This window comes from Salvia miltiorrhiza, chromosome 2 (assembly GCF_028751815.1).
Source record: "Salvia miltiorrhiza cultivar Shanhuang (shh) chromosome 2, IMPLAD_Smil_shh, whole genome shotgun sequence".
NCBI classification, from domain to species: Eukaryota; Viridiplantae; Streptophyta; class Magnoliopsida; order Lamiales; family Lamiaceae; genus Salvia; species Salvia miltiorrhiza.
The window spans coordinates 37183214-37199133 of record NC_080388.1 but is presented as its reverse complement, the minus strand read 5'-3'; the positions used below and the strand labels follow the sequence as shown (position 1 = coordinate 37199133).

Genomic DNA, 15920 nt, shown 5'->3' with positions numbered 1-15920 from the left:
CGCTCTCTCTCTCTCTCTCTGAAGGAGATAAGGTACTACTTCAGATTGAGTTGTCAGTGTTACTCTATATAAAGACCTCATACGTGATACCATTTTTATTACAAAGTTCAATTGTCATGAGGTGACAGTTTTATTACATCTTATAAAAATCAATATAAGATGTTTCTTAGAACAAAACAAACCCAGATTAAAAGACATGTAGAATAAAAGTTCCTAGTACTTTGGTTCTCACAGCATCATAACAATTAGAAGAATACTAGGCCCCGGATCCAGACAAACGCCTCCTTGTTGCGTTGGAGACAGACACCTGACCAAGTTTATCCACTTTTGTCGATAGCATTCGTTCCTTCAGTGGCATGTAATTCCTTAGCCATACACCGGTATAAACCTGGACGTAAAATCAAGATTAATATGGCATAAACAGAAAGTATATAGTTTCATGTATATGAAATTCTAGGGAGAATCAAGATTAATATAGCATTAGAGTAGAACGTGAAAGAATGTGTAGGAAGTGACATCAACAGGTATTAGAGTCATGGATATAAAATCCCTGAGAGTTACACTTAGCCCTCTTTAAGCTAAGAAGGAGAAATATAGTGTGTGTTGAGTTATAGTCAATAACTAAGGAAAATAATGCAAGTAAAAGATAACCTGAGCTGGTCTCATTATCTTAGTATCGGGATCATCCAGAGACTCTCGCCAGTGAGATAAATAGCCCGCCATTCGGGGAATTGCAAACAAAATGGTAAAGAACTCGGGAGGGAAACCCATCGCCCTGATGACAATAATGGAGAAATTACTTGCTTTGCTTGAAATCAAATAATCATAAATGCAATTTAATGTCAATGACATAATGCAATAAGTAAGAAATCAAGACGAAAATATTTAAATAATTTCGACTCATTCCTTCTCCCCAACTAAAAAAAATGAAAGAGGAAAATACGCAAATGAATTGCAATAAAATTTCAGAAACATGATTGCAATGATCAAAAAACATAAATGAATATAAATAAATAAATAAATACAAATTATTCCCTTCTTTCCCCCACAAGGATAACGAAGAAAAAGTAAGAAAAAAACACAAATGCAGTTGATAATCTAGGCACACCTACCTATAAATTAACCCAGAATAGAAGTCAACATTGGGATATAACTTTCTCTTAACAAAATAATCATCTGACAGGGCAGCCTTCTCCAACGCTATTGCCACCTGAAATTACATCATATCCTTGCATGAGAGCATAATAGAAACATTTGCCATTAACATTGATAAAATCTAGCATAGTAGTAATAGTAGCAATTAGTATCTCAAGTGAAGCTAAATCAGGAAAGCCACACTTTGATTGTTTGCATCAGCTACACATAAGCTTTTGCATATATATATACAAGCATACATCATATAGCCAAAGTAAGGTTTCTTGTTCAGCTGTGTCTAAATTGTGACATATCAAGTCCATTATATGAAATCATAGTCTGGAAGACAAGCTTATAAGCATTCACGGAGAACAAAGGACTAGTCGTCAGGCAGTCCAAGCATTTTAGGACAAATGGAATTCAATCCTTTGGAGAAAAAAGGAAACCGGGTTTTGGCCATTAAAATCCACGTTATCTATACTCATTCTAGGATATCTGCTTCAGGTGTAGCATAAGTTTCCTATAATAATGAACTAATAAACATTTCTACTGGTTTCAGAATTGACTTACTAATTTCTACATCCAAGACTTCTTAATTAACTCTTGAGATGAAGAGATGCACCTAAGTTAACTTTAAAATTATGAAACACACCTCGATGAGAGGATCCCTGCCAACAATTGAGAATACTTCTTCAGCAAGTTTCTTGATAACTTTGGCGCGCGGATCATAATTTTTGTAGACACGGTGTCCAAAGCCAGACATCTTTCTTTTCCTACAGATCATGGTATTTCATAGGAAGGTGAGTTGTTGACATTTGCACTGTAAAGGAGCACCTACTAAAAGAAACAATCAGAGGAGGACTCGAACCTGTTTTTAACACCTTCAATGAATTCAGGTATGTTGTCAACACTGCCAATCTCGCTCAACATCTTGAGCACAGCCTACATGGCGTCCATTGAAAAATAAACTCAATGACACAGCTTATTCAAAGCATAATGTATATTTATGTTCAGATAACATCTTAATATGTATTAAAAGACCAAAAGATCTCCTAATAGTAGCTTCAATGGCACTCAGCGCAGATTACCTCGTTTGCTCCACCATGAAGAGGACCATACAGGGCTCCAACAGCTCCAGCAAGGGCCGTATATACGTCGACACCACTGCAAATGCAGATTTATGTAACTTACAAATAGAACATATGAATTTTACCATCTTCAACAAGATAGTCATATCCAACCTTGAAGCAAGGTGTCTTGCAGCTGCAGTAGAGCAATTCATTTCATGTTCTGCATGCAGTATGAAAAGAATGTCAAGAACACGTGCAAGCCTGGGATTTGGTTTATAAGACCTGTCACCCCTGTTTGTTCCATGGCAAAACCCATAGTTAATATAGTAGCTGAAATTTTTAGGGTCAGACGACTTGCTATTTTATCTTAATGCAGCAATGAACAAACAAAGCCGTCCAATCACCTTCGGGAGAATAGAGATAAATATGACTGATATTTTCTACTTATTACTTACAATGAGTCGAGCATATATAAGAAGTTCTCAGAGTATGAGAGATTGTTGGATGGAAGAACTGGTGGCCGGCCTGCCATCCTCAAATAAGCAGCTGCGGCAATTGTTGGAGCCTGCAGTCAAAAGTAGCAGGCCTTTATTTCTGTTATAACAGAACTCGTGATAAGATAAACACTTCTACAAAGGTGAATTTGCGATAACATATGGTAAGAATTGGAAAACATTAATCTGGAGTAGGCGAAAGACACATCAGCAGAATGGAGAAAAGGATATCACCTTTCCAAGAATGCGAACAATTTGTTTGTCTCTCACTTGTTTAGACTTGTATAGATCTTGCCCCTATATGCAAAGTGATAAATGATCAGAAATACAATGTGTCAACTAATGTAACAAAGAAAATGATCTGCTATAGTGGGGACCAAGTATCAGTTCTTCTGAGTTTACACCACAACCAGCATGAAAGATGCCATAAAGACTATCAACACAAATTGCAAAAATATGCATACAACAGATATAGAACAAGCAGTTTATTTCAAAGATCTGTATGCACCAAAGGTTGCATCTTCCTAGTATTTGAATCAAAAGGTCAATAAATGGGGAGTATGATTAACCCCTCATGATCGACCCACAAGCAGAAGCAGGTATGAAAAAAAGACTTAATCAAAAGCAAAAGCACATAAGTTCCGAGAACTATCATGATAGACTTACTCTTAAAGCTGGATTAGCATCTGGATGGAAGACAGAAAGAGCACTCATTATGCTAACAAGAACACCCATCGGGTGAGCATCATGTGGCATTGCCTGTATGATATCCTGCAAAACATAATCAAAAGGCATCCAGAGTTGCTATAAGGAGCTCAACACTTCAAATGTGGATTGCTAAACCAAGATAGCACTTCGCATGTCAGTAGCACTTCATACATTACAAGAACAGAGAAACATTTATAGAAAAATATATAATCATACCAACAGTCCTTGTGGAACAGCTGAATGCTGTGCGACAGCAAACTCCCACTCTGACAACTGACCTTCAGTTGGTAGATTACCATACACTGACATCAGAATCAAAAGCACAAATCAGAGTTGTATTGCTAGAGCTTAAGAAAACTGAGTGAACATCCTTGCTAAGACTGAAATAGTCAAAACTATAAGTTTTCATGCTACTTGAACCAATACGAGGTCAAAAGTGAGATGGTCATATATACACATGCATGTGCCCTCTGTTGATCACAAGAAACTTAAAAAGTATCCTCACAAAACTCAAGCAGTCAACTTTAAATAAAAAGCCAATAGTGTTAGTCCCCAAGGTTCGTAAAAGTTGCAAAGTGGACAGCCTAAACACTAATATTAGTGCAAAAGACACATATAAACACATGGCATCTCAGAGAAATACAACTTACACAAAAGATAAGCCACTTCCAGAAAAGAACTCTTCTCCGCCAGCTCCTCAATGGGATACCCCCTATATCTGAGAATCCCTTCATCACCATCAATGTAGCAAATTGAAGATCGCACAGGAGCTGTGTTAAGATACCCCGGATCATACAGCTTCAGCCCCTTGTCATTCTTTCCTACGGATATCTGTAAGAGCCACCCGTAGTTCAAATCTCAAGCAAATTATCACCAAAAAATATTTACTTGTTCGTTCTTTTATTAATAGTAACTTTCTGGTGCTTGCACTAAAGCACTATATCTACTCAACCAACAGCATCAACCAAACAAAGATCCTGATCTCCATTATTGCAAGTTATTCTATTGCTTCCACAAATTGTAAACAGTGAATTTCCCATACAACTAAAAAACATTTTTCCAATTGAAACAAAATGTTGATCTCTTCAATGGTGAAAGTTACCTTTTTAAGGTCGGTGGCTTTGATAGTGCCTTCTTCGGATACCTGAACCTGGTACCTTTTTCCGGTACGCTCATCAATCAAAGTCAACGAACCTTTGAGATTCGTCGGTGGCGCCACATCGGCGGAGCAGCCGGAGAACTCAACAATTCCGGTCGGAATGGAGCCGGAGTGATCGGCTGAAGCCGAGAGGTGAGCTGAGAGCACCGCCAAGCGGCCTCGGGCCGTAGCTGAAAGATCAAAATTCTCCATTTCTAATTTGATTTATGTGTGTTTAATCTCTTTTCATGAAATAAAAAATCCCCTTTTTGCGGATAAATGAAAGAAGTCAGACTTTCCAATTCATATATATATATCTGCGCGCGTGTGTGAAATTGAGCAACAATTGGACGTGCGATATATGAGGATTGAAGACCGTGATGACTAGAATTACACAATTTTTATTTTTTGTTTTATTTATTTATTATGATTTCTTATATCTGAGTCCCAAATTTTTTGGGGTTCACATGACGCATCATTTTATTTCATTGTTAACGTTACCTGAAAAAAGATGAACTGCAGAACATGAGTAGTATCACTAAAATCAATTTAATTGAACTCGGCTTTTAATTTTACTTCATTAATTTTATTAACAAATTGAACCAAAATTTAATTCTATTCGAAGTTCCAATCCAAATCGAAATTTTGAAAAGAATAAATCTATGTCTACATAATATGTATATACATAATACCCCTATAAATTAAACCAGTTTGGTCCGGTTTGATATACCCCGGTTCGGTTTTTTATATTTTAATGCATTCCTTTTATGCCCTTATTCAAATTTATGGTAACTTAATATTTCCATCCAAAATCAAATTCTATATCCACATTTCAACAATAATCCCATAAAATGCTACAATACAATCGGCAATTTTGAAATAGATTGATATTGGAAATATTTGGAATAGAAAATATATTTAATTGATATCAATTGTATTCTACATATTCTAATTTTTTTTGGACGCATATCATTTGTCCAATACAATTTTGTCAGCAATTATCTATTTTGCCCAATTTAAGATTCATATTATCCAACAGAAAATGTGTTTTATGCAATCCATAATTCAATTACATTAATTTTTTTTAATAAAAACAAACTACTATAAATTTTCCTCAAAAAAATGTTATTTAAGTAATTGTATAAATACATTCAATATATAGTACAAATATAAGTAATCACTTACTTATGTTATGAGATTAAAATAAAACTAAAAATATTCATTTTTTATGTTGCAAGAATAATGTCATACATAGTTCACATCAGTCGATTATTTCATGAAATTATACTATATTACATTATACTAAACACTAATATTAATACTATAAATAATAAAATTGAAAGGAATATAACTAGGATAATAATGTATCATAAACCATACATTGATCACGTTGTTCGATTATTTAATAAAAATATAGTATAATGCAATATATATAAGATCATAGGGAAAATGAATTTTGAGCAAAGTTCGTGATATTATATGCAATTAACCCAAATATTTTTAATGGTGTCCGACGAAGGTGAGAGCTGATGGTGTGGCGGTTGTGGCAGATCTGGGCGGTTGTGGCAGATCTGGAGGAAGTGAGAGAGAGGGTGAGAGCCGACATGGAGAGGGGGAACTGGGAAGGGGATGAAATGGTTTTGAAATGGTTTTGATACTAATATAGTTTGGTTTGATTTAAAAAAAATATATAAAACCGTATTTTACGCTTTGGTTTGGTTTTGATGTCAACCCGCATCGCACCAAACCAAACCGCGAACACTCCTGTCCCTAATATTTTATAATTTAATTTTTTATAATTATATATTTTCCTTTTCAATTCCCCCTCTTCTGATTATTCATGGTACACTTTTCTTTTTTAGCTGTTCCATTATTCATGGCATGTTTCCTTTTTGGGAAAAAATAAGGGGTGGATTAAGCATTAAAATACTCCCTAATTACCCTTAAATAAATCATACTCCACCGCCTAACTCTATTCTCTATCTCTCCTCCCCCTACCAGTCGCCGCCTGCCTCCCTTCTCTCTTCAAACACCACCGCCCGTCGCCTCCACCGCCACCACCGCCCTCGCGCCCCCCCACCACCCGGTCGCACCCGCGTCGCCGAAGGAGGGCGGCGCCGCCTACAAGAAGAAGAGGCGCGCCGTTCATCTTCTTCTTCATCCCGCGTCGTCCTTCCAAGTTGTCCACGTCCGCCGTCCATCTTCTCATTCCTCCAGCGCGCCGCCCTTCTCTAGGGCTCCGATTTGTGGAGTTGTGGATTCGAGAGGAGGCTGTGGATTTGAGAATATAGGGCTCCGATTTGGGGATTTAATTTCGAAACTTGTTTGGAATTAATTTCGATCTGGTTTCTGAAAAATTTGTTTGGTTTCTTCGATTTGGTTTCTGAAAAATTTGTTTGGTTTCTTCGATTTGATTTCTGCAATTTCTTCAATTTTGGAAAGAATTTTTAATTTTTGTTTGGTTTCTGCCATGGAGAGAGGGAAGGGAGAGAGAGGACGGGGGGACAGAGAGGAGCCGACGAGGCAGCGCTCGCCGGCGCCGGCGCCGCCGTGTACCGGTGAGGCAGAGAGAGAGGGAGTGTGTGTGACTGTGTGTGTTTTAATTAAAATAACACTACACATCTAATTCCCTTAATTATACTCTTCTTAATCTCCGTGCCGAACAGTAAAATCCCATTATAAATGGGACGAAGGGAGTATAATTTTGTATTTTGTATCACTACGATTAGAATAATGTAATAATAATAATAATTATTATTATTATGATTATTAGTATTATTATTATTATTGCTATCATTTTTAATTGATAAATTAATAAATTTATGGAAATTTTTATATAATATTAAAAATCTTGAATTAAAAATAGTTAACTATAGATGATAATGACATTAAGTAAGTTTTTTATTAATAATTCAAACATAATATGTCTTACGTAAAATTATATATTTTATATGAATAAACTATTATTTATAGGTGTAAAAAATAAATAAATCAAGATTATTGATTAAATTGTTGGAAACATTTATAATGAAATCATGTGATTTATTATTTAAGATAAAAAAATATATCAAAATCATTTTCGCTTTAGGACCAAAACCAACATAGAAGCCCGTAGAAGAAGAAGAAAATAGATTAATCATATACGATTAAATTAGTTTAATTTTTTTTCCCAACATTGTCATTGCTTTATTTTTTTCCTTAACTTTTAACTTTAGTCATTTAGTATGGTTTTTGCCAAGTTTTATCTTTCTTCAATTTTTATTCATTTTTTAATCAAATAATGTAACTAAAAAATTGTAATAATCAAAATAAGTAAAATTTAATTTTAAGATCGAAATCTTTCAATCAAAAGGAAAAATGAAACTTAAATAATTAGTAACACATAATTAAACTTAGTGAGTTAGTTAATTAATTAGTACAGTATATTTATGGTAAAAAAGTTCTTTAATTATTGTGTAAAGATACAACTTTGACTTTACTCATTTTTACCTAAACTATCGATTAGGGTATATATGTAAAACACTATATCAGTTAATTAGCATTAATTAAGTATAAATAATTATGTAAAGAAAATGACTAAAATGTCCTATTATGTATATACATAATATGTATGAATAGCATCACTCTTTTGAAAATTGAAGAATCAAATCAAGATTAACATTTCAATTGGATATGAATTTTCGATTTATGTTAGGTTTTGCTCACCCAAGGTATAAATAATGAACTTCATCCTTGTACTTCATTTATCATTGAATTACCACACTCCTACATGAAATCCATTTCTAATATTTTTTTAAGAGAAATTAAATTGCAGATGTCGATTTACAATTATAAGTATAAAAAGTAATGACACGTAAAATACACATTTATTTGTGATACATTATGGGTGAGCAATTTTTTTTAAAAATTATAATAGGTATCTAAATACAATCAATTATGCAATCCGCACACAGGCGGGACCTCAACATCACTAAACAGTGGGAAAACATCACCACATGCAGGCGAGCCACCCGTAGGCGAAAATGCCCTGCGTGTGGGACTACAACACCAAACAACATGATACATTACCACATAAAATGGAAAAACATCACCGCCAAGCGGGCTTGAACCCAAAACCTTTCACGAAGGAGAGTCTTTGGGTGTCTCAACTTTGTCACTGGAGCAAGACCTCATTGGCCATTACGGGTGAACAATTAAAATGCTCATTTTTATTAAATGTATATGCAAATTTTTAATTTTTATAAACATATGTATTCTATGCTCAAAATGAAACATGTAGTATATCCACTACATGATAAAACACTAATATTAAAAAAATATTAAAACGCTCATAAATATAAATATTAAATTATTAAAAATACTCATTTTGCACGATTTTTGGTTGACTTCTTTGTGTGTTTATTGAGATTATGTACTTATGTGATGCCTTTTGATTTGATTTCCTTATTATATGAAGATATCACGTTTGAGTATAATTTTATATATTTGGTTCAGTTTTGAAGTAGCTAAAGTAACATGATACTTGAAGGTCGAGAGTTACAGAGAATGGACCAAAAATTAAAGGAATTTGGACCTGATAAGATTGAAGGTTATCTCAATACGAGTTCATGGGTGAAAATGGTTCCAAAATCGAAGTTCAAATGAGATAGATATAGCCAAAACAAAAATACGAGTACACAAATTTAGCGAGAAAGTCTTATTTTGACTTAAACTCTTATTCCTTGTCTTGATCAATTGAGGAGTTCCACATCTAATTCCCACCCATAAATACCATTTAAAAGTTCAGTAAAAGATACACCTTTACAGTTTTCTAATTATGTTTATAGCTTTAGAATTTATTGTTTTTCTAATTTTTAGAGCTTGGATTCGATTTCTGCAAGATTGAATATTCAAGTCCTGTTCATTCTGAATTATTTTCATATTTTATCAGTTTATTTAATATAATTATGTTTCTTTTAATCTTATCTTTGATTTATTTAATTATGTGTGACTAGTTCATTTTGAAATTTGGACTACATCTCATTAAAACCTTTTGCCCATTAACTATTTTTAATTAATTATGAGTATTAGAGATGAAGAGCTTTATCTTTTTTGCATATTCAGATAACTTAATAAGAATAACTCCTCGAAATTTTGATACAAAGGAATATTATTCTATTTTAAAAATATGCAAATTGTTTTTTGTTTTATTGATCAATGTATGGTGTTGTATATATGGCTGCATGCTTAGGAGTTGAGGTCTGTTTTGATATTATATAGAGTAAATGGACTAAGTATAAAAAACAAGTCATATTTTATTCTTTCATACGTGGTTGTTATATGTTACTGTTTATTGCTCAAGGACTGATCTGGTGCGTCTATCATCAACGGTCCAGATCATGAGTTAGATATATCATCTTCAACACTTAAAGCTGGGGTTAGAAGCTGTTCTTCATCATCGAGTCAGTTGTGAGAGAAGAGAGTTACTGAGAGAAATCTTTGTAGCAAGTTTCTTGAGTTTTAGATCCAACTGAGTGTTGGTGAGTTTGTGTGAATTGTAATCTCTTTCTCGTTTCAGAATCATCAATAATATTGGCTAACTTTCCCGTGGATGTAGGGGTTCTTCCCGAACCACGTAAATCTCATTGTCGATTTTGCTTTTAATTTGGTTTCACAAATTGGCGCCGTCTGTGGGAACTTCTTCCTACGCTGATTGATCGAGATTTGGAAACGAATCCACGATGACGACAACGAGATTCGATGCGGAGAAATTCTCTGGGAAAAATGATTTCGCACTTTGGCGAATCAAAATGAAGGCGATGCTGATCCAACAGGGACTAGCCGATGCTCTGAAACCGTCACCGAAGAAAGATGCAGAAGCAGATAGCAAATCCGCGGGGGCGACGGCGATCAAAAGGGCTGAGATATTGGAGAAAGCGCATAGTGCGGTTGTTCTCTGCCTCACAGATAAAGTTCTGCGTGAAGTAGCGAAAGAAACGACTGCTGCTGGTATCTTGGAGAAATTAGAGAGTTTGTATATGACGAAATCACTAGCTAATCGTCTATACATGAAGCAGCGCCTGTATTCATACAAGATCGTTGAAGATAAGGGGATTGCAGAGCAGCTCGATGAATTCAATAAGTCTATTGATGACTTAGAGAACATCGACGTCCAAATAGAAGATGAAGATAAGGCGATAATGCTCTTGAATGCGCTACCAAAGAGCTACGATCAACTTAAAGATGCTATGCTTTATGGGCGTGAAAATTCTATTACGCTTGAGGAGGTTCAGAATGCTCTTAAGGCAAAGCAGTTGCAAAAGCAAATCAATGGCGGCTCTATGGATCCAGCAGGAGAAAGCTTGAACGTAAAGAAGTTCAAGTCAAAGAAATCAAAGAAACAAGAAAACCAGCCCAAGAAACAAGCTCCTCAACCGAAAGGAAAAGATGGAGATCAGAAGGAGACAAGAAAGTGTCATTGGTGCCACAAACCAGGACATTTAATGAAGGACTGCTATTCTTTCAAGAAGAAACAGTCTAAAGAAGGCCAGAAATTTGACTCAACAGATGTTGCAGAGGATCTTGACCAAGCTGAAATGCTGAATGTTATGGAAGGAAATGTGGAAGGGGCTTGGATCATGGATTCAGCTTGCAGCTTCCACATGACACCACACAAAGAGTGGTTCACAGACATACAAGAAGATGAAAAAGGCTCTGTTCTACTCGGAAACAACCAGGTATGTAAAGTTAAAGGTATTGGAAATATAAAAATGAAAATGCATGATGGTTCCTTTAAGATTTTGACTGAAGTGAGATATATTCCTGAGATTAAAAGAAATCTTATTTCTTTGGGCATGCTAGAATCTAAGAATTACATCTTTCATTCTGAGAAGGGATATATATATGTCTACAAAGGATCCAAAGTTATCATGAAAGGCATAAGAAAAAATCAGCTTTATTATCTTATTGCTTCTGTGGTGTCTGGTGTTTCTAATGCTACTGTTGTTTCAAATGATATAGGTTTATGGCACATGAGACTTGCTCATGTTAGTGAAAATGGCCTAAAGGAGTTGGTAAAACAAGGTCTGATAAAAGTAGAGGGCTCTAGAAGTCTAGAAACCTGTGAACAGTGTATTTTATCTAAAAGCAAAAGGGCTCCCTTTAAGGTAGGAAAACATACGTCTGAGGCTCCTTTAGACTATGCTCACAGTGACCTATGGGGACCTACACAAACTACATCCATAGGTGGAGGCAAATGGTTTATGAGCATTATAGATGATTTCTCTAGAAAATTATGGTTGTTTGTGTTAAAAGATAAAACTGAAGCTTTTAAGAAATTTAAAGAATGGTGCACCGAAGTAGAAGTTGAAAAAGGCACCACACTTAAATGTCTTAGAACGGATAATGGGTTAGAATTCTTATCACAAGAGTTCCAGTCATGTTGCACATCAAAAGGGATTAAGAGACATAGGACAATACCTATGAATCCTCAACAGAATGGGGTGGCAGAAAGGATGAATAGAACCATATTAGAGAGGGTTAGGTGTATGTTAATAAGTTCAGGTTTGCCCAAAAGATTTTGGGGGGAAGCAGCTTCTACAGCAGTTGTTCTTATTAACAAAAGCCCATCATCTGCCATAGGTTTCTTAACTCCAGATCATAAGTGGTATGGTAGTAAGGGAGACTATTCTAGCCTCAAAGTTTTTGGGTGCAAGGCTTACGCTCATATAAAACAAGGAAAACTAGATGCTAGAGCAATAAAGTGTGTCATGCTAGGCTATCAAAAGGGTGTAAAGGGCTATAGATTATGGTGTATAGAAAAGGGAAACCAAAAGATAGTCATAAGTAGAGATGTGGTGTTTATAGAAAGTGATCTGCCTTACCTCAACAAAGATCTTGTAGAAGGATCACATGAGATTCAGAGTACTGGTAATACAAGGATCAAGGTGGAGCAAGGGCAGAATCAAGACTTATCAGAACTTGAGAGCAGCAGCACTCAGACAGAAGAGAGATCAGATGAGAGAAATGAAGAGACTGATTCTAATGAACTCACAGATTATAAACTTGCCAGAGATAGACAGATGAGGGTCATTAAACCACCAACCAGATTTGGAGAGTCAGATATGATTCATTATTATTTATGCATTGCTGAGGATATTGAACATTCTGAACCAGCAACCTATGAAGAAGCTATAGCTGGGAAAGAAAAGGGAAAATAGTTCATTGCCATGAAAGAAGAGATTGAATCTTTATTGAGAAACAAGACTTGGGTATTAGTTGAGTGATCTTATCAGAAAGCTGTAGGATGTAAATGGATTTTTAAGAAGAAAATTGAAGCAACTGATAAAGATAGTGTCAGGTTTAAAGCCAGGCTGGTTGCCAAGGGTTTTACTCAAAAGGAAGGGATTGACTTCAATGAAGTCTTCTCCCCGGTTGTGAAACACAGTTCTATTAGGATTTTATTAGCTCTTGTTGCTCATTTTGATTGGGAACTGGAACAACTAGATGTTAAAACAACTTTCCTACATGGTGAGTTAGAGGAGACAATTTATATGGAGCAACCTAAAGGCTTTATAAAGCCTGGAGATGAAAACAAAGTTTGCTTACTCAAGAAGAGTTTATATGGTTTAAAGCAAAGTAGCAGGCAGTGGTATAGAAAATTTGATGGACACATGCAGAAATTCGATTTTGACAAGTCAAATCATGATAGTTGTGTGTATATCAAAAGAATGAATGGCGTGGCCCTTGTTTATCTACTCTTATACGTTGATGATATGTTATTAGCTGGTCCAGAGAAGTCTGAAATTGAATTGGTCAAAACTGAACTGAGGTCTAGTTTTGATATGAATGACCTAGGGAGTGCCAAAAGGATTTTGGGCATTGATATTAAAAGGAACAGACAGAACAGGGAGCTATGGTTAGTACAAAGTGATTATCTGGTAAAGATTTTAAAGAACTACAGGATGATAAACACAAAAGAGGTTTCTACACCATTAGCTCAACATTTTAAACTTACAGCAGATCAAAGGCCAAAGACAGAAGCAGAAGCATCAGAAATGAAGCAGATACCATATTCCAATATTGTTGGAAGTATTATGTACATGATGGTGTGTACTAGGCCTGATGTGGCACATGCTATGAGTGTAGTGAGCAGGTACATGTCAGAGCCGGGTAAAGATCATTGGTTAGCTGTGAAATGGATACTTAGATATCTAAGAGGAACTGTTAATCATGGGATTATGTTCAAAGGAAGTACTAATACAGAAGAAGATCCATTGATTGGGTACTGTGATGCAGACTATGCTTCAAACCTTGATACAAGGAAGTCACAAACAGGTTATATTTTCAATTTATTTGGCACTGCAATTAGTTGGAAATCAAGTTTGCAATCTGTCGTTGCTCTATCAACAACAGAGTCAGAGTATATTGCTTTAACCGAAGAAGTAAAGGAAAGTATATGGCTCAAAGGGATTCTGGAAGATTTTGGTATCAAGCAAGAAAAGGTGGTTATCAATTGTGATAGTCAGTCAGCATTACATCTAGCAAAACATCAAGTATTCCACGAGAGAAGTAAACACATTGATGTAAGACTTCATTTTGTAAGAGATGAAGTTGAGAAAGGTACAATTGTTATCAAGAAGGTATCAACAGAGCATAATGCAGCAGACATGCTCACAAAATCTCTTCCAACTGCTAAGTTTAGATATTGCTTACAGTTGGTTAATGTTCTTACTCATTAAAGTGATAGGAAGCCCTGTGATGGGGCGGTTTGGAAAGGAAGCCTATTACTATTATTGTTGAGCATTTGCCAAGGTGGAGATTTGTTGTATATATGGCTGCATGCTTAGGAGTTGAGGTCTGTTTTGATATTATATAGAGTAAATGGACTAAGTAGCAAAAACAAGTCATATTTTATTCTTTCATACGTGGTTGTTATATGTTACTGTTTATTGCTCAAGGACTGATCTGGTGCGTCTATCATCAACGGTCCAGATCATGAGTGGTGAGGAGCAATATATGCAGAGTAGGGAGAGAGTACAAATCAGAGGAACCACTCTCATCAGAGGAGCCGTATGGGTCAGAAGAACCATTTATACCAGAAGGATTTCATCCATCAGAGGAGCCCTCTCCTCCAGAGAAATCATCCGCGCCGGAAAGGTCACCATCGTCAGGGAGGTCATCGTCATCAGAAAAGTCAACTCCATCAGAGAAGTCACTACCGCCAGAGGAGACGCCCTTGCCAGAGAAGACGTGTTTACCAGAGGAGTTCTTCATGACAGAGAAGACGTGTTTATCAGAGGAGTTCTTCATGACAGAGAAGACGTGTTTACCAGAGGAGTCCCTCATGCCAGAGATGTCAATATCACCAGAGAAAACGCCTTCGCCAGAGAAGACATTTCCATCAGAGGAGCCAATAAACGCGCGGGAAGGTCTCCCGCGTATTATCGAAATTACCAACGTACCCTTCCACCACGCAGGACGCATGCACCGAAGATGTTTTTACTATTTTACCCCTCCGCTTGTAAATCTATAAATAGGGTCCGAGCTCGTGTATTATTTCTTACGCTATCTCTTATTTTCCAAATACAACAGTCATTTTTCTCTCGTATTAAGTTTCCGATCATTCTACTTCGCTCCTTCCGATCAATCCCAATAGGTATAGTTTACTGTTTCATCGTATAGTTTTAGGTGTTGGTTTCGTTAAACACCAACTGGCGCCGTCTGTGGGAAAAAATGGGCTAAGGCGTGAGAATTCCACCCCCTGCGTATGCAGATCCGGAATCGTCGCCGGATTTGCATGCGTAGGTCCCAATTACGCCATCATTCGGAGGTTTCAAGTTATTGTAGATCAGTTTTTATGTTTTCGTGCAAATTTACTTACAAGTTCGGGAGATCTACGTTCAATTGTGTTTTTGTGCATGGGGAAAAGGTGGCGACGGTTATAAATTATGAATTAGGGAAAATTTACGTTTCTTCACTGTGGATCGGGGTAATTATGGGCAAATGTGAGTTTCCTTTGGAGAATGGAGAGATTATTCGTAGATCTAACGGTTTTATCGGTGAATTATGGAATTTTAGCTCTGTTTTTGCTTAATGATTGGCTCTGTGTTGGGGATTTGTGGGTTTGCAGCGATAGGGTGTTAGTTAGCACTCCATTTTGGTTATGATTGGGCTTGCGTGGTTGATCTGTGAGTGTTTGTTGTTCGCGGATGGTGCTTATCAGTATTTTCCATGTTTTTATGGTTAATCCTCGTGTTTTATCGGTGGATCGGGGAATGGTGTTTTGTTTCCGTTATGATGAGGCTGATACTGTTAATTTACTGGTATTTTTCATTTAAGAAGGATGTTTATCAGTGTTTCCATGGTTTCTATGGTTAGTCTTCGTTGTGCTTGGGC

General features: G+C 36.1%; 1 protein-coding gene across 1 annotated transcript; it reads right to left on the bottom strand.

Annotated features, from left to right (window-relative positions):
* Positions 1-69: 69 nt before the first annotated feature.
* Positions 70-4988, bottom strand: LOC131012260 (citrate synthase, glyoxysomal-like). The gene is made up of 13 exons (XM_057940168.1): positions 4509-4988; positions 4057-4237; positions 3623-3708; positions 3365-3469; positions 2933-2995; positions 2660-2769; positions 2376-2495; positions 2223-2298; positions 2003-2076; positions 1787-1907; positions 1113-1210; positions 652-775; positions 70-388 (listed from the first exon to the last, which is right to left on the bottom strand). Exons 1-13 carry the CDS (start codon positions 4755-4757, stop codon positions 257-259), a joined length of 1539 nt encoding a protein of 512 aa, XP_057796151.1. The 5' UTR covers positions 4758-4988; the 3' UTR covers positions 70-256.
* Between the last annotated feature and the right edge of the window lie 10932 nt (positions 4989-15920).